Below are 25,871 nucleotides of genomic sequence, written 5' to 3'. Positions count from 1 at the left end.
AATTTAAATTTGGCTGCTCTCTGCCTAGCAGCAGCGAGAGAAAATTGTATGTGGGAACATTGAAGTCCAGAAGTGTAACATATGGTGTGCTTTGGCCTCCAGAGAGTCTCTGTGCACCCATGGAACAGCTCAACTGCACAAGCGTCCCTGGTGCTGCCCCTTCCTTCTCACCCCATCCCCGAGCGGTGCCTGACACTCCCCAGCATGGATTTACACATCCCAGGGCCTCCCTGCCTTTGGCACTTCCTTCCACAGGCTCCTCTCAGCTACTCCTCGTGTGAAAATGTTCTCTCCGAATTGCTTCTGTTCTCCTTCCCTAATGAGCATCAGTCCATCTGGGATTGCTCAAATGCAGATTATTAAGTGGGTTATTCACAACCATCAATCCCTTGCTCTGTGGCAGGTCGGATGCCCTGGGAGATTCCACTGCCTTTCTGTGGTCTTTCTTGATAAACTCTGAAAGAGCAGCACGGCCAGCTCTTCTTGAGAATTTATATCTGCTCTCCACATCCTCCATCTCTTCAACATCTGATGCTCATTTATCACTTTTCCAATACCCTTTGATAAGCTCTAAATAGGTCAGGTGTCAGTTACACCACACCTCCACCCGTCTCCATAAATTAATGCAGATCCTGGGGGGATGTAAGTGGAATAGGAATTTGGTTTATTTCTTTAAGCACAGCCTTGTATTGTGTTGCCAGAAGTTGTCTCTTCCCAGCCTCTCCCGTATCTCCCAAGATTTCCTCGCTGCTGCTGCCAAACGCTGCGTGGCCGCTGCCCGTGTCCTTATTTCCCTCCTTGACCCCTCCTCCCCTCCAGGCCTTTTCCTGGCTTATACCTTGGGCATTGTGCTTCTGTGTGACTTCTACGATTGTCCTTTGGTTTTGTGGCCTTAATCCTGCCCGTGATGATCCTGACAAGTCCCTTTCCAGCCGTGAGCTGATCCGCACCCGCCGCACTCTGTCCCGCGCCGCGCTCCCGCTCCCTGCTTTATTTAATCACCCAGGTTGTAGGATTGCCCCCTCTCCCTTCCCAAACCTTTCCCTTCTCCTCACAGAGGCCTTTCAGGACAAAGTAAACACAAGTGGCACCAGGGCTGACCCCGCAGCACCCTCCTGCTTTATCTCCCCTCCTCTTCCTCTCCCGGGTACGCGGCGCTGGCAAAGCCCTGGCCTGGTCACACGCTTCCCAGTGCTGCAAATCCCCCTCCTGCAGAATAAAATATCAGATACTTTCCTGAAATACAGATACAGTAAACTCTGGCCATTGTTTCTGCCTTATCTATGAATCAATAATGTAGAGAAAGAATTCAAGGACGTTTTTCAGACAGGGCCTTCCTTTTTTTAGGCCGCGGTGACGTCCGCACCTTTTAATGGTTCCATAATATTCAGTGCCTTTCAAATACACAGAAGAATTGATATCAGGCCTTTGTATCCGCAGTTCTTCAGATCCTTCCTTGCCTTTTATTAAAATATGGGAACGATAATCTCCATGCCTTTGGTTTCCTGATTTGGGTAAGCTGCCACAGAGCTGTGTCAGGCTTTCCTGTTTCCCTTTCTGTCCCTCTGCTTTGGAGTTTTAATTCACTGGATCTGATCCTGAGTCACTTTGGTTGTTTATTGTCAATATCAAGCAATAGAAAATCCTCTGCTTTCTACTACAATAGGAAAATACATGTTTACAGAAAAAAAAGTTGCTGTGGAATAGGTATTTTATTCTCAGAGCCATTAAGCTGCCTTTCCTTGTACAATGGAGTTTTAGATGAAAATACAGACATAGGGGGAAAATAATAAAATGATAAAAATAAATTCTTAGATGAGTATTGTGTGTGTTACAGAGCACAAGGAGAAGCTGGTCAGAGGAGCTCAGGAGTGCAGACTGTGCCTGAGCTGTATTAGAAAACTTCTTTGCATGTAGAAGATTCACAGTTATTTAGTGTTAAGTATCACAGGGTGCTCAACAAGTTCATTTTTGCCTCTCCTCATGGGCTTATTGGAAATAATAGAAAAATCTATTCACCACAATAAAGGCAGAGTGGGACATCAGAAGTGGCCACAGTTCTGTTTGCTGTGCTAGATCCCAATAAGTGGTAAAAGAAAACAGTTGTTGAGGAGAGAATCTGCCTGGCAAGTACCAGGCTTTTTACAAAGATTTAAAGTAAAGAATCACAACAGGCAGGAGGGGTCATGAAAATATTGATGCTTGTTATTGGGCTGAAAAATGGACTTTATATTCAGTACAAATGTCGCAGGAACAGTCTTTTAGGACTGCTTCTGTAGGAGCTGTACACAGGAGACTTGGGTTCACTTTTTATATACTTACTAGTTTTATGTGAAATTATTAATTTACATTTATAGCTCTGAGTGTGAGAGTTGTGTTGGAACAAGTCTTAAAGCTTCTTTTCTCATCTCCCTTTTTAGATTGATGCATTGGGTAAACGAAGCAAAGAAGCAGAGGCAGCCTTCTTGAATGTTTATAAGAGATTAATTGATGTTCCAGGTAAGTTAATTATTCCCTTATTCTGAGAAACTAATGGTTCATGTTTGTGTGAATGCTACTGGGCAATTTTCCTACCTTTAATAAGGTAAATGCAAGCAATGGCTTTGTTCTGGAACTGACAGACCCCTGTATTGTTTCTAATGGAGAGAACTATAACTGTGGCACATTTCAGGACTTCTCATTGCATCTACATGTCAATGTTTCTATTAATCAATTTATATTATTATGATACTCTGGGATCCTCAGTATTTTGTTTGTCAGAGGGTTCAGACAATTTTAACAAAAAAAAAGGCATCTTGAAGCTTCACCAAGAAAAAGCAATATTTGTACTTTGAAAGGATAGAGAAAACTTTTCATTCCTTCCAAGAAAAACAAAAGAAAAAGTCTTACTGAAAAGTAAATCACTACCAAATTTCAGTTCTCTGCAGTTGTAAGTGTGATCATAAATTTTATTCAAAGGCCTTTATTGTATGTGTTTTCAACTTCCCTTTTGTTTGGCATACGAACTTTCTTTGTTTGGCATTTGGTTTCAGTTCATTTCTTTTTACATTTTGGGAGCTGATTTTTTTTGTTTTCCCCAGTGGTAAATAAATAACTGCCTGAGCAGATTTTTCTTTTTGCAGCTGTACCCACAGCTGAGAGGGGGTGAGGAGCCCAAGTCTCCACTGCCACATCTTGGCCTGACTGAGCTGTTGGCACATGACTCTGTGTCATTTTATAGTTTTATAAAACATTAACATCATATATATATAATATTCAAAATACCTCAAGAGGGATTTTGAGGTGTAATTAGTACTTTTAAATACTTCTAAGGCTTCATAGTACCCTGGCCTTTACTGGTTCTACCATTTAAGGAGCTAATTTCATGCATGCTTCAAATAAAAATTAAATTTTTAATGTTTTAGTTTAATGATTAACTGGTTGAAAGGTCAGTGTTTTCAGATGCTCAGTGTGAGCTAACAAATGTATTTTTTTATGCTTTCCCATTCATAGTTGAGCACTGCCCAGTATAGGGATGCAGGGACTCACCACGCTCTTCCTGGGCCACAACTGCCTTGGAAATGTTGTTTTTAGGTTAGTCAGCTGTGGTCTGTGAGTTTTCCTTCATTTATTTCCTGCTCAGACTTTCAGTAACGTTCTGCTGAGCACAGAACAGCTCCCTCTGCCCACCTCATGCCATGGGAGGAGTGGATAACTGGGAGAGGGCCCTGACTGTCACGGGCAGTTTGTGGCATGAGCAGTGTGGGCCTGGGATGGGCACCCAGAGCTCTGGCTTGGAGAGAAACCCCTCCATGGAAACATTCCCAAAATATCTGCAGCCTGGGAGCCCAGCATGAGCGCTGGGGAGAGGCACTGCAGCCCCTGCATCTCCACACCAACACTCGCTGCAGCTTCCTGCCATAATTTGGTAGGAAGCTGAGTAGGTTTGAGTTGGAACAGTCTGGCTTTTTTCACGACTGAGAAGTGGTGTCAAACAAGAGCTGTGTGGGATCCTTGGTGTGCTCTTGTGCAGAGGCTTCTTGCTGAAGCCTGGCACATCACAGGTGCTGGGATCTGAGCAGCAGATCAGACCAAGCCTTGAGGGGAAGGTAGGATTTATATCCCACCCACCAGGATTTATATGAAATGGTGAGGGACTTTGTCAGGACTTCTTTGTAGGAGAAAGAATTTTTTCTTTCATTTGCAGGAGCAAAATTTACAGCCCTGCTCCCACACCCCACAGCCTCTCTCCTGCCCTGCCGTCCCCTGCGCGTGCCTTATGTCACCTGTCACAGAAATATTTCTTTGATACTCTTAATATACATAAAATCTTCAGCCTAGCAGAGTTGGGAGTGCAGTGGAGTCTGTGGGATGGGAAATATCTCCAGGTTTTATGCCCATGCTCTTACCTGGAGGTCTGAGGTAGAAGTAAATTCCAGGTTCTCTGGGAGATGTCCAGTCAGTCTCCTGTAGCTGCGTGCACGTCACAAATACTCACAGTTTACAACACACGCTGCAAGGAGCAGGAGAGCAGCCATTAGGAATGTATGGCACTGCTCTTTGTCACTCTGCTCCATTGTGCTGCTCTTTTTTTTTATTCCTTCTCATCCTGTGTAGTCTGCTAGGTTGGGCAGTATCCATAGAGGGCTGGGCAGTGTCCATGGAGGGTTGGGTGGGTATCCATGGAGAGCTCTCCTTAATAAACAGCCATCAGTATTCATTTATCACACGTGCTCTTTTGCCTCTGTGTGGCTTTACATATCTTTTGACCTGTTCATTTGGTATTTCAAATATTTAGGTACACTTTTAGCTCCCCAATGCTGCTGTGTTTTCTTTTTGGTGTGAGAAGGGAGGATGATGTTTGGGGGAAGCTATGCCTGGAATGCTGCAGAGTGGTTATTTAGCATTAAGCATCGCTGTTACATGACAAGGGTGCAATTTTATCAGACTTTCAATATCCTTTATAGGACCATATAATAATTGCAGCTGAAGTCTAATTCCCAGCAGCCAATTTTATGGTTCTTGAGGAAAGCGTGTATTTCTCTCCTCAGTAATAATGTGCACACTTTATATAATTAAAAAGGGTTTCTATTTTAATTTTACTATAAAATGATCTGTATTGAAACTCTAGCTACAGTGCTTTATGGATTCAGCAAAGTTTAATCATTTTCTTTCCGGACCTGACCAGAGTTTTCACTCGGGCTCACCAGTAAGGAATTTGTGGGAAGGGTGGTATTTTACTTGTAAATTTTCCTATGTACATCAGGGGGTTTCTCTTTAAAAGATAAAACAGACCTTTTATATATCTCTCTCCAGCTTTATGATGCTGTTAAAATAGCAGTATCATTGCTTTGTGCTGTGAAATTTATCCTTCTTGAAGGAAAGCACATGTCAAGGAAAACATTTTGGTTTATGTACATTTATACAGCTCAGATCATTCTGTCTTGCTCGAGACTGAACATTTTTAATTAATGGAATTAATTTTCTCATTTAATTGCCTTATTTTCAGTATGCAGTACAGAGCAAGGGAAAAGCGAATCCTGCCACATGAATTGCACTAATCAACAAGGTTGTCACAACTTACCTTTAAAAATAATGTGAATATATTTATTTTGAAGTAAAGGGAGGTTGGGTCTGTGTTTTGAGGAAGCCTTCTTCCATCTGTTCAAGATTCCTTTGTCTCCAGTTTTGTAAAATAAGTGTATTATCTTAACACCCTTAGCTTTTAGGGTCTTAATCTTGCAAGCACTTAAAGTGAAATTGGAGCCTTGTTGTGTGTTTGGAGGAGCGGTGTTGCCTTGCAGAAACAGTATATTCAAAATAATTTTCTTTTTCTCCTAAATCTTTAAAGGAAAAATAGTAAGCATTAAAAACGCTAAATATTTTTATTTCAAAAAGGATCTGTGTTCACGACTTTATTTTTTTAAAACAAAACTTGGGTGTAATTTTCAAGTAAAAGTTCAAACACGGAGACCAAGTGAATGCCAGGTGTCAGTGTCTGGATAAATTGGTTAATAGAGAGTTCTTTCTGCAAGGGATCACTGCAGTTACAGCCCAGTACAGCCACGCTGGATTTGCTCAGTATTTTGTCTCCGTGTTGCTCCTCTGTAGGCAGAGAAACAATTCTGCCTTTAAACACAAATCTGCTCTCTGGATGTGGCACAATTAAACCCAGTTGGGTTCAGTCTGGAGAACAGGAAAACACGGAGTTTTTTCAGCATTTGGCCATTTGAGAGTGAGGGAAGGTTAATGCAAACTGTTTGTTCTTGGTTTGGAGGGGCTGTGCTGCCTTCCAGGGCTGAGCCAGAAATGGGTTTCGTTTCTCCCTAATGGGAATGAGAAAATTGGTCAGGAAAGGAAACAACTCTGGGGGTGTCAAAGGGGATGTGTGTGGGGTTTTATTGGAGACTCTTCCCAGGTCTGGGCTGTGATCAGATTGGGTGCTATATAATGTGTGTGCTGTGGGGTTCAGCTCAGAGGACCTGCTATTGAAGGGAAATATAAAAAAAACCAGAGAAGGTAAAAATAAGATTTTTTTTTTTTTAATGTGCTCTGTCAAAACAATCAAAAGCAATAACAGTGAAAGATGGCTGAAGTGGAAATTTTATCTTTCCCTTGCTCCTTGCCATCATAAATTGCACACCCAGCCGTAGGGGCTGTGTCTCACAAAGGGGTTTGAAGGAAGAGCAGGCTCCTTCCAAAGGAGTTTTCCACACATCTCTCACTACATGTTGTATTTTAGTCTACACATAGCCCCAGTTCAGCCTTGCAAATTCCAACTGCCCTGCACAGGGTGTTCTTTTTCCAAGGAATGCTTTACCTGAGAAAACACAAAGTTCTTTTTGAATAAATAATCAGTAAAGCACTAAAAAAGTGCAAGGGAATTACTTCTAATGGCAGAAATGAAATTTATTTGCAGTGCTTGCAAATAATCAGACATTTATCAGCCTTTGCCTTTTGATTATTTATAACTCACAACCCTCTTCAGACTTGCTCTGCTGTTTGGGCTGTGAGAAAATTTCATTTAAAGCGTATTTGATCAATGTCCTGAGGTTAAAGGTGGTGCAAGAGAAAAACAGGTTTGATTTTGGATTTCTTTGGGGGTTTTTTCCCCCAGAAAAATTATCTGCTGCTTATGTTGGAGGTGATAAATGTGTATGAAGTTGTTGTGTTTATGTACATCCTGTGACATGTTTGGATTTTTTGGGAAAGTGTAATGTTAAGCAGAAAGGTTAATGGTAAGAAAGTCTGTATAATAAAGACTTTTACAGACCCAGATGACTCATGATGTGCTAAAATTTCAACCTGGGTACCCCCAGCCTTTTCTGCCTGTAGGGAGAGGTGGGTGAATGTAAATTTAGGGGATAATTAAGAGAGGTGAGGGAAAAGAGGTTCACTCTGAGGGACTGTTTAAGCACATCCCAAAGTGGAATACAAAAAGAGTTTGAAAAAGTTAATACTTAGAGTACTCTTGTCTAAGATAATGGTTAATTGGTTGGCAAAACTGTCTAAAGAGCAAGATCAGGTCATAATAAACCCTGAGTTTGTGGTACATCGAGGCTGAACAGCACAGAGAACATTTTTGAGAAATGTTTGGTATCACAGCAGTGTGAAAAATTTTAGGCAGTTCCTCATTTGTTAATAATACATGTCAAAACTGTCACTTCTTTCCTAATAAAATATGTTAGAATAAAACAAAGGACAGACCCATAAAATGAACAAGTTTATGGTTTTGCTGCCCCAGACTGTACAAGGGAAATGCATATTCATAATGTGCCTTTTCTCAGCCTTAGAGGGAAAGGAAAACAATATTACAATGAGTACTCTCAGGGGGAAAGGAAGCAAAATGAACTTGCTCACAGACACAGAAGTGGCACAGACACCCCTCTAACACAGCAGTCGGGTGTCTTTCTAAACACACTCGAAAATCTGATAAAATTAAGCAGAAAATTGAGCATTGTTAATACTTGAAAGAGTGAAAAGCTATAAACCCCTGTGGCTGCAGGCAGTGATTTAGCTGCTGAGTGGATCCCATCTGAAGCCAAAATCCTTGATGCTCTCACCTGCGTGTTTAGAACAGGTAAAAAGAAAGAGTTGCACAAACAGGAAAATCTGGAATCTAATCTGCACCGTACAAAGTTATGGACTGTAGAAATTTAGCGATTCTCCCCAGACTGTTCTGCAAATCTTCAAGGAGTGGGAGTGAGAGGAACAGGACTGGAGAGGGGAGATTTTAGCAGAGTTCTCAGAGGGGCAGAGCTGCCACCATTTGGTTTTCCAGAACATCTCCCGGGATGCTGCTCCACCTCGGCAGTCCAGTGCTGAGCAATGTGCAAGGAGCTGATGATCACCTCAGCCACAGCACAACGTGCACGTTGGGGTGTGTGCATGCTGGCAGGGCAGCACTTTTAGTGTTACACAGCTTTTTTCAGATGGAGCACAAAATCCTGGCCAGTTCCCATCTTTAGAACTCGTTCACTTTATCCTTCTGTTTTGAAACCCGTGTCAAAATAACTGAAAATGTTTCTGTTACCTGAAGATGTGGCTTGAAGTTGGGCTTGTCTGATCACATGCTTTATTTCTCTAGTTTTTCTCGTTGAATTAATAATTGGATAAATTCCTTTGTAAAAGCCGGAATAAATATTCAGAGGAAGAAATATCCCTAAAGCATTCACTTTAAAAAATTTATTGTGCGGTTGTCAAGCCCTATTTTACTTGGTAGGCTGGAGGCACGGAAGGAAGAGGGGAGGTGCAGATAAGGGGAAGGATGCAGTGAACAGGGGCAGGAAGAATGTTGGGCAGAGGGAGATATCCCAGCAGATATCCCTGCGGGAAGGGGCTGTGCTCACCTGCAGGGTGTCACCGCAGCCCTTATGGTGCTGCAGGGAGAGGATTAGAGCGGCCCCAAGGGCCGTGGCTGGAGCAAAAGGCAGAGCCTGCTAGCGAGGGGGAGTATTGGACTTTTCTCGGTTGCAGGAATGTGAACTGGAATTAGAATAAACCCCAGCTTTTGGAGGGTTTATTGCTAAGTCTGTTCAGAAGCTTTTAGGAGAAAGAAGGGATGAATATAGCAGAAATGCTTTCAAACATAGTAGAAGGCTCTTCTTTCTTTTGTAATCTCAAAGCAGAAGTGAAACTTGAAGTACAAGTGGTTTTCTGTAACTGTCCTTTGCACTGAGCTCGAAGTGTGAGCAGAAATTCCAGTGTCCTGGGCCATTGCTAGAACATTAACAATCAAATTGGAGCCTTTTCGGTTGCAGTGGCTTCTCTTGTAACTCATTAGGTTCTTTTTCAGCTGACAAAGCGCCATCAAATACTGCCCTACCTATTATGCAAACTCCACGTTTAATATTTAAAACTTTTCTGAGGATGTACTTTGGTTACTCCTTTGAAAATAGAAGGAACTGCGGTGCAGTTCGTGAAGGAGTCGATCATTTACTCTGCTTTACGTGATTTTATTTGACTCTAGGATACTGATGCATTTCAATCTGGGGCATCTTTCTGGCAGTAACCATTCCCGAGCTGGGAGATAAATAAAGAATGTTTTTAAATAATAGCCCACAAGACGTAAGGACCACACTCCGGGAGGGATCTGTGTGATTGTGGTCACATTGCCTGCACACCATCCCGTGCTGTTTGATTTAACCCTGCGAGCTTTGGGGAACTCGTGCCGTGATTAATGGGGAGGAAAGGCGCCGGTCTGCTGCCACTCCCCCGTCCCCACGCAGGGGGGTCCCATCACTCTGCCTTTGCTGCTTCCAGAGGTCGGCAGAATTTGGGATTCCGCTTTTTTTTTTTTTATTTATTTTCCTCTTTTTCTGGTAAGGAAAATGAGAGTCCCTCACCCTCTTGTGGGCACTTTGAATTCCCCGGTTCAGCCTGCACAGAACGTTCTGACAGCCGGAGGGTGAGGAGAATGCTGTTAAAAAGTGGGGGAAAAAATAAAAGGAAGTCACAGATCCCAGCCCTGTGGGATGGGAGAGTAAGAAAATATGTATAATTCTTGATTGAAGGTAGAACCTTTTCATGGTTTTTATGAAGTGAGGAGTTGGAGAGATGATGAGCTTTGTTTCAAATGGAATTACAGCTATAACTCTTCTGTCCCTGGGCTACCAGAGTCATAGGGGAACGGGAGCAAAGCTATCATTTATTCCATGAAATCTTTGTCTCAGTCTCTCTAGGCTATTTCAATTTACCCCTGAAATTTCTGGGGAATAATTAATGAATTAATTAAGTATGCTGTGAGGTGTTTGAATATTCAAAAGCTACAATGTAATTATTATTTTTTCTAAAACACATTTTCAGATTATTTTCAGACATGCAGTCTCCCACGAAAGCAGTTACTGCACCAGAAGCTCGTGGAGCTTCTCAGTGTCCGTAATCCAGGGATCATTCTCCAGCAGGAACACTCCCTGCAAAGAGCAGTGCTGCATTTAGGAACGGGGGAAAAACTTCTTTTACTTCATGACCGGAGTATTGTGACAGCGGGGCTGAACTCGTGGCTCTTTGGAAAAGTTAAATGGCGTTAATAAAGTTGTGTTTTAGGAGGATTATTATTTTTTCCCCTCCTTTATCGTTTTGTGTGGGCGTTTCTGGTGAGCGATCACCGAGAGCTTTGCTTACAGCGGGGTTTGGGCAGCAGAAATTCAGTCGCGTTGAAAGAGACGTGTTGCCTTCCTTGAATTATTTTTAGATCCCAACCTTAGGAAACACATTTCCAGTGATATAAATTATTAATTGCCCCTGTAGTTCTGGCACTGTTTCATAACTTGCTTTCTTATCGTTTCCAGTGTTACAGGCCTGTAAATGAAGAAGGGAGGGAGGGGGGTTATTAAAAGGCAAGTCCTTTGTTTTGGAAGAGGCTCTTTAGGAGCTCCATGTTATGATATCAAAGGAGTAGATTCAAAGGAAAAGAGAAGAGGTTTAATTTAGATATTAGGAAGGAATTGTTCGGTGTGAGGGTGGGGAGGGCCTGGCACAGAGCAGCTGCGGCTGCCCCTGGATCCCTGGAAGTGTCCAAGGCCAGGATGGACAGGGCTTGGAGCAGCCTGGGACAGTGAAAGGTGTCCCTGCCCATGGCAGGGGATGGAACGAGATGAGCTTTAAGGTCCCTTCCAACCCAAACCATTCTGATTTTGTAGTTTCTATGAATGTATTTTGCGAATAAGCCGAGAATGAACCTCGGGGAGCACAGAGCAGAGCGCTGCACTCTCGTGCAGCCCCTGGCCCATCCGTGGGGGTCTCACCGCACGGAAAGACCCCGTTTGTGGTGATTTTACAGCGTGTGAGGAGCCCCCCAGCACCGCACCGGCACCCGCGGCCGCCGCCTGATCCGCCCGCGCTGCGATCCAGGCCGGGCTTTGCCGCTCTCCCCGCCGCGCTCCGGGCCGGGGCCGGCCGGGGGTGCCGGGGGTTCCTCCGGGCTCCGGGCGGTCACTGCGGGCTCCGGACAGCACCTTCGGGGGTCTGGACAGCCCCCTTAGGGTTCCGGACAGCCGCTTTGGGGGTCCTTGCGTTCCCTCCCGGCGTGCGGGCAACACCTCCGGGGCTCCGGGCCGTTCCTCCGGCGGCTCCTCCGGGGCTCCGGGCAGTCCCTCAGGGGTCCCGGTGCTCCCTCCCGGCGAGGCTGTCGGAGCCCGTCCCTCAGGACTGCTCCCGCCCAGCAGCGCTCTGCAACCCTGGGGTTAAATATATATATTTATATAAATATATATGGGGAGAGAGGGTAATTTGGCCCTGCGCGCTGCAAATTGTACATTTAAACAATGACACAGTTTTTCCACTCCGTTTGGCAAACCCCTCGGTGTTGTCGGGGGTCCTCACCCCTCACGGCAGCAACGGCCACGGCCGAAGGGTTAAACATAAACTTTAAACATTCCCTGTCCCGCAGGAGCTCCTTTTCCATGAGCCGAGGTGGGCTTTTCCCCCCTCTCCTTAAATAACGAGGGTGGTCCCAGCATACTCTATATCGAGACAGCTTTTCATCAGTTGCTCATCAGCATGCTAATTGCTGTATGACTAATTATGCCCTGAATTCCAGTTGATTTTCTTAATGAGACAGCTGGGTTAATTATGTAATCGTATGATTACATTAGCCCAGAGTGCCCTGGCGAAAAGAAGGCGGGCGGGAGTGGGATGGCAGCGGGCGAGGGGCACGGGGGCAGCCGTGGCCATTTCGGCCGTAATGATCGGGGAGGGCAACGCTGCGAGAGCGCCCGCGGTGTAAACACGGGATGGGATCGCTGGCACTGGGAGCTGTGCCTTCCTCAGCTCGCAGGATGAGCGAGGAATGGGGGTTCTTCAGCAAAATTCACTTGGGAAGTTCACGCAGTCAGCGATGGCCCTGTTGTAACTCGGGGATTGAGGGTGGGTTTGGGATGAGCGATGTGGGGTGGGGGTTGGATTGTAGAGTCATTGAATATCCTGGGCTGGAAGGGGCCCGCAAGGATCATCAGTCCCACTTGCTCCAATTATCCCACCCTGGGCATCCCTGAGAGCATTGTCCAAAGGCTCCTGGAGCTCTGGCAGCCTCGGGCCGTGCCCATTCATTGCAGAGCCTGGGCAGTGCCCACCACCCTCGGGGTGAAGAACTTTCTGTTGATATCCAACCTGAACCTCCCCATACACAGCTCCAGCCGTTCCCTCCTGCTGTCCCTGGTCACAGAGAGCTGAGATCAGAGCTGCAGACCCCAGTGAATCTCCCCTCAGTCTCCTCCAGCTGAACAAACCAAGTGCCCTCAGCCACTCCTTGTTCAGCCCCTTCTGACCCTTCACCATCTTCTGTCCCTCCTTTGGACACTCTCTAACAGCTCTTTATCTTTCTTACATTGTGACATTCAAAACTGCACCCAGGGTGCCGAGGGGCTGCCTCGTGTAACGCATAATTCAGGTAAAATCAGTCTTAGTGTTTCTTTTAAAATTGTTTGTGAAGTCAGTACTTTACATACCTAAACAGCAGCAAAAAAAAAAAACGATTCCCTTGCCCCGCTGCTGAAAAAAGATTCATTGTCAGGACATGTGCATGGTGTGAGAACAGCCTGAGAGGTGTTGCTGTGGCTCGTTTGATGTGAAGTATTAACTGCTATAAAAATCACTTCACATTTGTAACATTAATTGTTTTCATGTCTGTGTCCATCCTCCTCCTTCGTGGGCACAGAAGCCCCTCTGCCAGGGGACAGTGAGGTGTGTGCCAGCAGTGAGCAGGGATGTGCCCAGAGCTCTGCAATCCGGGGAAGGAGAGGCAGAAATGGCTCTGCAGGGTTGGAAATCCGGCGGTTTCTGTCTCTGCTGCGGTGGCGTGGAGGAAACCTCGTCAGGGATCGGATCCAGATGTGCTGGGCTGCCTGCAAGCACAGGATGCAGGGGGCTTCTCTGTGGGTATGGCGTGCAACAAGTGGATTAGGAAAAACGAGCAGAATAGGAAGCAGGAGGAAAAAATGCACTAAATTTAGTGTAAAAATAGACATCTCAATCTACTCTTAGGCAGTAATGATCTTGCAAAATGCTTCTTCAAGTTCTGGATGATCGGATCCCTTTTACTAATTTTCTCCTTTTTGTTATTTATCCTGTGCCCAGCAGGGATTCTGGAATTTCACAAGAGAAAATTCAAAGCAAGGGAATAATGTATGATGAGGTTTCCATATCTCAGTGCTCAGCGAGGTGATTTTTCTCTCTTACAGACCACAGAAAGGGCATTTCCTTTGCTGCCTCTCTCCCTAAGCCAGGGCCAGCTGATTTTTTTGAGCCGTGCATGCCTGTTGTTTGTGTAATGAAACGAAAGTTTTGGTCCATTGCTTGTTTAAAAATTCAGTGACCTCCTGTTAAATGACATGAAACATACTTTGCAAACCTGGTTAATATAAAAAGGTATGCTTTTCCATGCATGCCTGTGTTGGGAAAAGGAGAGTATTTGTATTTATTTTTAATCCGCTCCACTCAGGTAGGAAAAAAGCCATTGTGACTCTAAGGTTTATACTTGTTTCAGGTTAATTGGTGTTTGTAAATACTCCAGAAATAACAGGTTTTTTAGGCTTTTCAAGCTAAAAGAGCATGTTGGAGCTTGCCATGAGAAATGATTTTTCTCTCTGCCAGAAATGTCTTGGTTGGTCATTTTATTGTCATGCAATGATTAGTTTTCTTTAATGCAGTTTATAAAAATTAAGTCTAAGAGGTGCTTCACCCATGGGTTTTTTTTACATGTCCTCCAGCAGTATTTGGTGGCTGCAGGCCATAAGTCCTTCAAATAGGCTCTAGTGAAGTTTGAAGTTTAATGCACAGAGACTTCTTTTTACATTTTGTTTGTTCTGCTGCTGTTTTGCTACTTGAACATTAACCTTTAATAGAGCTAAATTAAATATACATGTCCTGATGAATAATTATGAGATTGCAAGCATTTTCATTTTGTACACAAAGCTTCTCAGGGATTGCAAATTTGACTAAAGATTTAGTCATTATTCACTTTATAATGCCCATGTTATTTTTGTCTTTTAATTCTTTGCTGATTTCAATATAAAAAGCCCTGTGTGTTAGGAGCAAAATACCTCTTGTGCGTGTCCTGGCTTTTTACAATGTTAAAATGAGGGTGGGGGAAAGTGCACCCACAATTTTGTCAAGTTCAGTTTCTTTCATCCCTATTTCACAGAAATACCCACAGCTGAAGCTTAAGATCCCGTGCCCGATGGGATCCGTGGTTTCTGTAACAATTTCAGACGTGGCCAGGGAGAGACAATGCGGCCTCTCTTTGTGCTCAGCAGATGAATGTCCCAGGCTGGCTCTTGGGGGGATGCTGGGCTGCAGGAGTGTGACAAAATGCTCCTTGCAGAGGAAGGTCAGGGACCTCCATGGGAGCAGGGGAATGTTGTGACAGCCCACACCATAACAGGACCATCCATAAATACTGCAGAGCCTCCAGCTCGTGCTACTGCTGCCACTTCAGCTCTCGATTTAATTCCTTACCTGTACCCCCCTGTCTCTGCCACAATAACATTTTAAGTTTGATTTATTATAAATATTTTAATACAGATAATAATAACGAAAAGTATTTGGCCTAAAAAGCATAAATGAAAAAGCTATGTAGTCATAAACTATGTATGTACAGAGAACAGATGACAAGCAACCTAGATTTTGTATTATGAACAGGGTAATGCCATAAGCTGTTGAAGAACCCAAGTAACAAAATGCAGCAGGCTGCTACTTAGAATGTCTCTGAGTTCAACATAACCCAGTGCTATTCTTTTATAAACTATGCAACAACGCTGGCATATTGAAAAAACACACAGGCTCATGCTTAATGTGTTAACAGAGGTACAATAGACTTATTATGTGTTTCCAGAGACTGGAACTGAGGGTGGTCTGAAAAATTAATGACTGTGGTGGTTGAAAATTAAGTGAACTCCCTAATATATACTGTTGTTGATCCACTGAGTTTGGTGTTTAGCATTCCTCAACAGGAGACTAAATCTTTGCAGCCATTTCACAAGAGATGCTGGCGCCCATAGCAGAAATATATTCAATAATCTTTTATAAGTCCATCACACTCCAGAGTTTTCCTATCCTGACTGGGAAGAAATCCCAGAATAAATCACACATGCACATGTCAGGTGTGTGCTGAGAACTCTCTTTACCAGAAGGAGATGAGTGTCAGAGAATTAATACTGAGAGGACATTTGATTAATAGTGTAAGAGAAAGAGAGATCCAAATCCAAGGTTCATGGAATTGATTACATCCACACAACATTTCTGATTATTATTATTGATCTGTCAATTAGAAAAAGTACCACTCAGATCTCCACGGTCACAGAACTTGTTTGAGCTCTGCTGTGCAGTAGGGCACAGTTTGCTTCAGAAATTCACTCCTGCACAAGCAGAGTGAGGGACAGTAGCTGACAGTGAGCTGTGCAGTTTGATTGCTTTTCACCCAAAAATTCTCATTTTGCAATAAAAAATGTGAAGCTTAAAACTCTCAGTGCCTTTATATCATGACTGTCTGTGCCCAGGAACCCTGTCCTGGGGATTGTGCCAGGATGGAGAAGCTGTGTCAAAATTTCATGGACTCCCAGAATGGTTTGGGTTGGAAGGGACCTTAAAGCTCATCCAGTTCCACCCCTGCTTTGGGCAGGGACATTTTCCACTGTCCCAGGTTGCTCCAAGCCCTGTCCAGCCTGGCCTTGGACACTTCCAGGGATCCAGGGGCAGCTACAACCAGGACAGGTTGTGCTGGGACCTCAGGACCCTCACAGCCACGAATTTTTTCCCAATATCCCATCCATCCCTGCCCTCTGGCAGTGGGAAGCCATTCCCCCTTGTCCTGTCACTCCAGGTCCTTGTCCCAAGTCCCTCTCCAGCTCTCCTGCAGCCCCTTTGAGGCACTGGAAGGGGCTTTAAGGTCTCCCCAGAGCTTTTCTTCTCCTGGCTGAACACCCCCAGCCTATCAGCCTGGCTCTGCATTTAAAGGGAACATAGATAGAATGAAATATTTCTGGTTTAAGTTTGCAGGATATATGATGTGAGGAATGTACAGGTCTAATAAGTCAAAAAGGGCCCTGCTTGGGACCAAAATGGAGAAAAAAGGACACTTGTGCTCTGAACTGCTTGGGTCACAGAAGTGTTCCTTTATTCTTTTTTTAAAATTTTATTTATTTTATATATATATATATAATTTTTTCCCCCCATTTTATTTTACTGTTTCTTTTTCAGATCCAGTTCCAGCCTTGGATTTGGGACAGCAGCTTCAGCTGAAGGTTCAACGCATGCACGATATTGAAACAGAAAACCAGAAACTTAGGGAAACTCTGGAGGAATACAACAAAGAATTCGCCGAGGTGAAAAATCAGGGTAGGTTGCAACCATATTATCAGCTCTTAATGCACACTGAAATTTGAAGACAGGGATTGAATTCAGGTTTATTTCTTAAAGGTAGAGGTGACAGTAGTGTTGAAATTCAGTAGAGAAAGTGTAATAGTCTATTAGGGCCACGTCTGTATTTGTGTGTGGAGCTGGGCTTTGGGCAGATTCTTTGGATTTCTTGAAAGTTCCATTTACTGTAGCAGCAAGTCAGAGGATGGAGTTGTTATTCTGCATATTTGGTTGTAGCCTTCAGCACTGAAAGTTACACCTGGCTGATGTTACTTGTGACATTTTGTGAGAGGCAGTGGTGGTACTGACATCAGGCTGAACTGTGGGTGTTGGTACTTGCAGGATGTGCAGATTGCACAGACAAACACAAAAATTCAGTATTTTGTATCCACATATGAATCTGTACAAAATGGAACTTTTTCTGTACTGTTTTTACTTATCTAAATGTGCTACTGGAGTACATTCAGCATATGCACTTTATTTTTACTCTGGAGACCATCCACAGAGCAATGTAAATACAAGCTATTACTGTTAAATTATTTAAGTTTTAATGAGTCTAAAGTACATGAAAATACATGAAAATCTCAATGAGATTTAAAGCCTGTTGGCTTTAAGGCTGCTTAAGTTTTCTTGTGATTCAGTTTCCTGCACCAGGAAAAAAAAATTCTCAGCCATACACTTTGTTGCCCATCCATGAAGATTTCCATCTTTAATGCCCAGTTCTGGATGGTAGTAAGTTAAATTGTCTTGCCATTTGGAAAAATTGAGATTTTAATTTATTTTTTATATTATGGAGCTGTTGCACCCAAGTAATGTTTGAAAGCTGCGTTAGCAACTAAGTTCATTTTGTTAAATGTCATTTTTTGCTGAGGGAATATCTATGCAGTTATATCTTCTGTAATATTTATTTTTTAATGTGGAGGGTGTGACCCCTGGAGAGGACAGGTATCAGCATGCCAGGATTTGGGCTGGACTGCAGGAGATGTCATGTTGGAACTGTAATGCTCTAAGCAAAACTGTATTTTTTACTGGAAATGTACAATCATTGCAGTTCACTGTGCAGAGTTTTCCTGAGGCTGTGCATCCAGTACATCCAAGCATGACATAGGGGTTCATCCCACAAAGTAGAAAAGCTCTTGACTTGTAGAGTTTTTTGCTACAACCACTCATAACTGACATTTTTTATTTTCCCTGGTGTGCTGGAACTTCCTTTCCATTTCCCCACTGTAGCCTTTGTGTTGTTTTTCACTCCAGTGCGGTGGTTTTACTCTCAGTTTCAAACAGGGATTAATAAGCTATCCAGGGAAAAGGCTGTTGTTAGCTGAGGGTGCTTTGATCAGTTAATCTCTTTGTTTGGAGGGTTGGTATGAGCTCTACGGTGCCTGGAAGAACTTCTTCCAAAACTGGTATAAATGGCACTGCCTGACAAGCTGTAGCTGACCTGAGCACTGCAGAAGGCACTTAGTGCTTCAAGCAATGTAGAGGATTCAGCTCTACTTGTCCAGCACATCTATTGTTAGGTGCTTAAAGGTAAAATCAGATTTTGTTACAAAAGTTACGTTTTCCCTCGTGTTCGTGCACTTCTTGTGTTCGTTTTCGTTGTTTTGTTTTCTTTTAAAATCAGACATTGAAACTTGGTCAAGCTGCATTTCTGTGAGATTATTTTGCTCTCGTTTTCTTCATATACCAGAATATTTTTGCAGATTTATATCTGAAAAATAGAAAGGTGTTTGTATAAAATACAAAGGTTTTAAAATACAAAATACAAAAATATAAAGGTTTGTGTAAAATACAAACCCCTGGAGCAGAGGTGGCCCAGGAGGGAGTGCAGCCCCCTTTGCCCACAGGAGCAGCATCCTCCTGTCAGTGCAAAGGAGCATCCTTTGCCTATTCAGGAAGAGATCAGGATTTGTATGACTTCCCAGATCTCAGGGAAGAATTTCCCTTTGCTGAAGAAAAAAAAAAAGAGGTGACGTGTCCTTTTCACGGCCTGTTACTCAGTAATGAGCCTCAGCTGATTTCTGCACAGCCAGCAAAACCCTGCTCCTTCAGGCAGAGGCAGCTGCTTTGCTGGCAAGCATTTTTACCACTCTTTCCCCCTTTTTTGTGGTCACAGTGGCTCAAGCTGCCTTTGGTAGTGCCCAGACAGCAGATCATGTCACCAGCCACCTCCTGTCTGCTTCACAGCTTCCCTGCTCCACTCTCTACATCAGGATTTTGAAAAGATTATGTGTGGGTTTTTGTGATATTATTGAGGTTTTTTTTTCCCCCAAGCCCATAGGGTTTATTTTTCATATTAGGGTTTGTCTTCCTAAGATGTTTCTGCAGAATATGAAACTTTTCATGTTCAGAAGTTTTATTTTTTTCCTCAAGTATTATTAATGGTATCTGTTAATAAGCTGATGTCTTTAACTCCCCCTGCATCCTGGTGTGAATACTCTGAACTGTGTTGCTGCTGTGAGTCTTCTGGCAGTCCAAGGCTTTTTCCAAATTCCATTATTGTTACAAAGCATACTCTGGTGGATGTGCTGCTTTTCCTCTTGTGAGCCCTATAAGGATTCAGTCCTTTCCTGTGGGTGGGATCTCAGGGCTTTCACACAGGAACAGATCAGGGCACGTAAGGAGATGCTGAGCTGGAGCTCTGCAGGTTTCTGTATCTGCTCCCATCCCCTGCTGGGCATGGAGGAATGCAGGAGAGCTCCTTTATCCTAAGGAAGGGTTCTGCAAATTCCCTGGTTTAACTTTCAAGTGTCTCAGAAAGTTAAAATTGTCACTGTTTGTGTGTAAACCCAGGGATGGAGGACGAGGCAGCGACAGCAACTGGGACATGCAGAGCTCCAGTGGCTGCTGTGAATGCAGCAGTTGGATCCCAGCTGCTGGGGAAGCAGAGCAGAGCTGTATCCCAGAGATGGGCTCAGTTAGTGTGAGATTGCATCTGTGCATGAGCCATGGTGGAACTGCCTCCTAGTGCAGGAGCACAGTCAGGTGAATGAAGTGTCCTGTGTGTAAATGCATACTTAAACCTGCACTGGGACTTTATTAATCTTCTCTCAGCACTCAGCTAATTTTAGGCTAGTCAATAAGGTGATATTATATTTTACAATTGATTTTTTTTTTCCTTCTTTTTTAAAAAAAATTCATGTTAGAGGAACCTTCTTCACTCTGCTTTCCAGCAAACTCCATTGATCCTTCTCAACCTAAACACTTAAAGTTCAATTTAACATTTAGGGAGTAAAAGGTCTCCAAAGGGACTCATATCCATTGATTTTGTGTCAGAGTTGAAGAGCTAAAGTTTAAAACACACTGAGCCTACAGGGTAAAGCAAGCCTTGTGTTGTGGAACCACGTGGAGCTGTGTAAACTCATTCTTCCCCTATTGTTTTCCTGCAGAGGTTACAATAAAAGCACTTAAGGAGAAAATCCGAGAATATGAACAGACCCTGAAGAACCAAGCAGAGAACATAGCCCTTGAAAAGGAACAAAAGTTACAAAATGATTTTGCAGAGAAGGAGAGGTGAGTGTGGGTGGATGTGTGTGTCTGGGTGTTTTTCTGTTTAATCTCCCCAGCCAGGACTGGTGGCTGGAGACAGCTGATCCATTCTGGGATTGATGTGTTTGGCATGGGATCATTTGATACTCAGCTTTGCCCAGGAAAAGAGTCAGGAGAGTGTGGAAGTGAGCCTGGGACAGATTGTCTCTGTGATGTGTGTTTAGGAGGGTGCACACCTGCTTTTATTCCTCCCTGGCTCTGTGACACCCACCTGTCTCCATTGGCCAGGGCAATTCCTGTGTGTCACAGGCTCTGCAGCCCTGGGCTGGGGCAGATGAGCCACTGCCCCCACAGCCAGGGCCAGGGATGCACCACCCCTGCTCCCCTGGCAATGCCTGAGGCAGGGGATGTCTTCCTGAATTATCCTGGCAAGGTTTGCATCTTCCTATGTGCCAAAATTAAGAAGGATTTTCATTATTTACTATCAATTAAAAAAAAAAACCAAAACATTTTGGATGCATTTCTGATCTTTTGTAAATGAGCAGGGAGCATTTGAATCTTTAGGTTGGTGGGCAAATAAATCAGCCAGGAGAAAACCAGGGGCTAAAGAGGGAGTTCTTTCAGGCTGCATTCCCTGCCTGGAGAATTTATTTCTCCCATGGAGCAATAACACTGAAGCTATAATGTGTTCAACACAGCGTGGAAAACCTTCAGTTCACGTGAGCTTTTTACTTGGAGGGCTGCTTGTTTAAATTCAGGGCTGAATGAGGAGAATCTACCAGTGAATGCAAAGCTTCTTTTTTGATTCATCAATACCTGTGGCTCCTATTTGATAAGCAGCTTGTAAGCAAACTGCAATTTCAATGCACTTAAAAATAAAACAAAATGGCAGGCTGTGGAATGCAAATAAAAGTCTGTGTAAGAGAGGTTTTGAGGTTTCAAAGTATATGGTTCAGTATGAGGGGAGCTGACACATGATTCTGGCTATAAATAGTTATTAACCTGGTCAGCAGTTGGAAGAGAAATTTGTGCACCCTATGGAGTGCAGGCAGGATGCTGGTAGTTTCATAAGCCATTTCACAATTCTGAGATCTGCAGAATATCCTAAAAGCAGTGTTGTAAAAAGCATGGCTCCTGGGAGATGTTGGAGCAGCTCCTTTCAAAGATGAGTTTTATAACTCCTGCAGCCTGGCCCTTAGCAAGGAGTGCAGTGGCTGCCTGGCCAGATGATGTAAAAATGAGTTTAACTGACACAAACAAGAAAATGTTGCCTGTGGACGTAAGAAATGTGAGCATATTAAAGTTTTGCTCCTGTTCTATAGAAAATATATCACTGGGAGATTTGTTTTGAAATATGTGGGTTTTCTTAAAGAGTAGCTAATAATATTTCTGCATTTGGCACCCATTACAGCTCTGATGAAACAGCTGCTGCATCTATTCACTCTATCAGTTATGGCAACAAATTCCTTCATTATGACACTAAAATGGAAATGTATCATTCTTCTTGTACTAACTTTGTACAACAGAGGGTGCTTGGTGACAATTTTCTCAATGTGTGTGACATTTCCAAAACAAATTATGCTCAAGAAAACCTTCCACTGAAGTTGTCATTTATATAGCAGTCAACTCTTTATAACATTCACAGCTTATGTTATGAGGTGGCTACACTGTTAAAATTTTAATAAGTGGGACCACAAAGTAGGAGCAGCATCTCCCAAAGTGACAGCATTTATGGGTCCCACAGAAGCACCTCAAAGCCTGTGTGGTGTTGGCAGTTGTCTCATTCCAGTTGAGACATTGAATGGCTCCATCCCCCAAATCTGCAAGGCACAGATGAGTTGTTTGCTCTGCTCTCACCTCTCCTCTTCCCTTGACAGAAAATTGCAGGAGACCCAGATGTCGACAGCCTCGAAGCTGGAGGAAGCCGAGCACAAAGTTCAAGCTCTGCAAACAGGTTTGGCAAGGCTTTAGTGACCTTTTCCAGCTGATCAGGTGGGAGTGAGAGGACAGGGATCCTTGGGTGTGTCAGGACTGGGTGTGAAGCAGCTCTTGGCGTGCAGGGAGGTCCAGCAGAGCTCAGATGTGCTTTGTGAATCACAGCAAGCACTCCTGTTGGAGCTGGCAAATAACAGGGAAAGGCCATGGAGCACACACAGAGCATCCCTGGAATTACAGCAGGCCATGGAACTCACCCTCCATGTGTGTTCTGCTTCCACACATGTCCAAACTGTGATAAATATCTCTGCTGAGCTGTGTGAACCCCTTTCTTGCCTGTTGCTATGACTTGCCATTCATTTCCATCTCTGCACACTTCAAAATTCCAGGTCTGGACACATTTGGCTTTATTTACTATGAGAACAGAAGAAATGTTATTCCTTGAGCTACTGCAATAAGTATTTCAAAGGAATAAGCAGTTTAGCCAGCTTAATAAGAAACTAATAATGTCTAGCTTGATTAAGCAGAAACTGGAAATTTTTGCAATGTAACAGAAATACTGTAAGAAATTGTGAAAAAAGCCAAAACCCTATGGTTTTTTCTAAGCCATAATGGTTTGCCTAGGTTGAAGGATAAAGCTAAGGAGGTGTATAGCTTTATTTTTTTTTTTTTTCATCAGGAGATGTACAGCCTTATTTATGACTGAATACTGCTATTTCAGTACTGTAATGCTTCATGTTTATGCCTTTTAGCCTTGGAAAAAACCAGGACAGAACTATTTGATCTGAAAACAAAATACGATGAAGAAACTACTGCAAAGTAAGATTTCCCTGTTTTCTTTCTGTGTCTTCCTTCAGGGTATCACTGATTTTTTTGTTTTGCATCTGTCTGTTGGAGAGAGATGAGATGAGGGAGGCTCAGGCATCCAAGTTTTTGGAAAACATGGTCATAATTTGGCCTCCTATGGAGAGAGTATTAGTTTTTATATTTTCTTCTCCCCAACAAGACACTTCTGGCACACACACACTGCTGCATTCCTGGTTTCATTCTCGGGTGCTTCATCTGTGTATCTCTTACCCTTTCTATCTCTTGTATTTTATTTAGAAATAGAGCAGTTTCAGAAATAAGGTATTCATTGTGATCTTCCCATCTTGGTGGAAACAAAGCTTCATTTAGTAAAGGATTTTTGTTTGATTCTTAGGCACCCTGGTTCTTTCTGCTTTTGGGGTAGTAGTCCTTGCTCTGTCAGGTTCACCCCTAATTACAGAGAGCAGCATTTTGGGCAGATTTTCCTTGTTTTCAAGTAGAACATGAAGGTAGTCTTAAAAATATATATTCTTGTCTTGTTAATAGCTACTGTTTCCAATTATCCTGTGGTTTTATTAACCATCAGGGCAGGGAACAACAAAAGAGACAGACTGCTGCTGGTTTCCTTTGAACCCTTCATATTTAAGGAAAGCTAATGATGAGAAGGAATTCTCATGATCAGTGGGATTAAGCACAAAGAGTCATTTCAGTGTCTGGAAATGGGATGGGAATGAAGCAGCCATTGTAGATGGCTGGGACACTCAGGGGAAGGGCTGGGACTCAAAGTCACCTCCCTGTGCCCACTGCCCAGGGTTGAAAACCAGTCAAACTGGCACCAATTTCAAATTTCTTATCCTGTGGTTCTGTGGCTGTTGAGGATCTGATTCCCCACTGAGAACCCAGCTGGAGTTCACAAAATTCAGCCCATGGTAGTTTTAACAATCAGCACTTGGGGTTTAAACACCTTTTCTGTCCTTCAGGAAAATCTTTCAGGTGAATTTTGGTCTGGCTCTGGAAGTCCAGTTTCCTTTGAACTCCATGTAAGATGAGCTCCATGCAAAGGGATCAAAACTATTTTTGTTCCTTCATTGATTCATCCCTCTCTGAGGGATGTAAACAAAAGCTGGTTCAGATGGAGCCTTAAATTCCTGCAGATTGACTTTGTTTTTTCCTGCACATAACTGATATTGTTGTTGTTATTTCATGTTGCAGTCACTTCTGGGAGAACAGGCAGAGATCAGTGCTTGTAGGCACTGAACCTAATAACCTCTCACCCTTTTTAATGTGTTTATTTGCAGAGTGCTTCATTTTTTAATACTGTTTCCCTAAGTGCTGTAATTTATCTTACACTGAACGAAATCTGTTCTCTAAAATATTTGTTTGCATTTCTAATCTCAATCTTTTGGGGAGATTCACATAGAAATACTTGGTTTTTATATGATCTTGAGAGTGACTCTTACCTAATTTATATAGAATTACATAAAATTAGTAGCATCTGCAGTTAACAAGATGTTTATTGTGTTCTGTAGCAGAATGATTATGGAGACTGGGTCTGGAATATGGTGGTCATGGAGCTGAATCCTGAAGCAGCCATTAAGCTTGTACTTTATCTCCCAGCCTAATGTACTGTGAAAACAAACTTGTAGGTCCTAATAACAGCAGAAATATTTTATCATTGTTTTGGATATTTATGGCAGGAATAGTTCTTGCGTAACAACAGTTGTCTGTAGTGTTTGGAGCCCAAATTTTGCAATATGGAAATCTAGAAGAACATGAAAAGGGAACTGAATGTAGACAGTGAAATTGAGTCATCTATTTTAATTGTAAAAACGGGGAGAAAGGCTGAAAAAACACCAATAAAAAGGGTGAAAGACAGTTTGATTCTTTTCTTAAAAGAAGCCCTCTTTTGATCTAAGTCTGAAAAGCTACTTGTATTGCCAATTTTAATTTTATGTTTTAAAAACATGTGATTTTTATCTTAGGCCAGAATTGTTAGTTTTACAGACGCTTATTTGATGCAGATGAATTGGAGTGCCTTCAGGAAAAAAACAGATAATTGTCAATATTTAAAAGCTAACAGTGCTTTTAAGATTTTCAGTCTCAGAATAAAGCTGTCTTTCAACTACTTGAAACTTTGAAAATCTTTCAAACAAGGCAAAAAAAACCCCAAGAAGCAGAAGAAATACAGAGTGAGAAGTCTTCATTATCCGCATTAAGGAGTCTGGATTTTATCCTGGAGCCCAGTTGTGGTGATCTGAAAAGTTGGGAATCATTATGTCAACTTGTTTGTTTTATCTTTTCACAATGTCCCATTCAAAGTGCTCTACGTGCAAAAGGAGGGACAGAGGCACAGGCAGGCACCTTCAGATGAGATCAGTGGCTGGAATGAAAGTTTCCAGTGCAATTCTGTCATCCCCACATATACAGAATTCCCAGCAGGTGGGTGTGGGCTGCCCCTGCCCCTTCCCTGAGCCCCAGCACAGCCCCGGGCCGGGCACTGAAGGTGTTAATGACAAAAAGAAGTTTATTATGTGCAGTCATTGCAGTCTGTCAGCTGGAATATCAGAAGCTGCCTTTGACAAGATGGCAGGAGCAAAGTTTTCCATGTGTAGGCTTGAAGTAAAATGTAATTAGCCTTTATGTGCAGAACAAGGATCCATTGATGAATACAGCTGGTCTTTGTTTTCTTCTGTCATTGAGTGTGGGAGGTAAAAGTGTTCTTCTTCATGTTTATTAATACAAGATTCCTTAGACAAATGGCAAGCACAGTTTAATATTTGTTGGAACACAGAGGGGCTTGCCAAAAC

General features: G+C 43.1%; 1 protein-coding gene across 9 annotated transcripts in view; it reads left to right on the top strand.

Moving 5' to 3' along the window:
* Positions 1-25,871, top strand: part of CUX1 (cut like homeobox 1) — a 276,733-nt gene that overhangs the window by 118,399 nt on the left and 132,463 nt on the right. For all 9 annotated transcript variants that reach the window (XR_011682422.1, XR_011682420.1, XR_011682421.1 and 6 more), the window contains exons 4-8: positions 2,421-2,499; positions 16,675-16,812; positions 20,223-20,346; positions 22,200-22,276; positions 23,010-23,076. Coding sequence is in view for 6 of the 9 variants with exons in the window: in XM_071448039.1 (XP_071304140.1) it covers positions 2,421-2,499; positions 16,675-16,812; positions 20,223-20,346; positions 22,200-22,276; positions 23,010-23,076 (485 nt within the window). In the remaining 3 variants the exon portion in view is untranslated. The remainder of the gene's footprint in view (positions 1-2,420; positions 2,500-16,674; positions 16,813-20,222; positions 20,347-22,199; positions 22,277-23,009; positions 23,077-25,871) is intronic.

This window comes from Agelaius tricolor, unplaced genomic scaffold, assembly GCF_023055355.1.
Source record: "Agelaius tricolor isolate 1412-34295 unplaced genomic scaffold, bAgeTri1.0.p SCAF_25, whole genome shotgun sequence".
Classification (NCBI taxonomy): Eukaryota; Metazoa; Chordata; class Aves; order Passeriformes; family Icteridae; genus Agelaius; species Agelaius tricolor.
The sequence above is the reverse complement of the archived record's forward strand: the minus strand, read 5'-3'. Positions and strand labels throughout refer to the sequence as shown.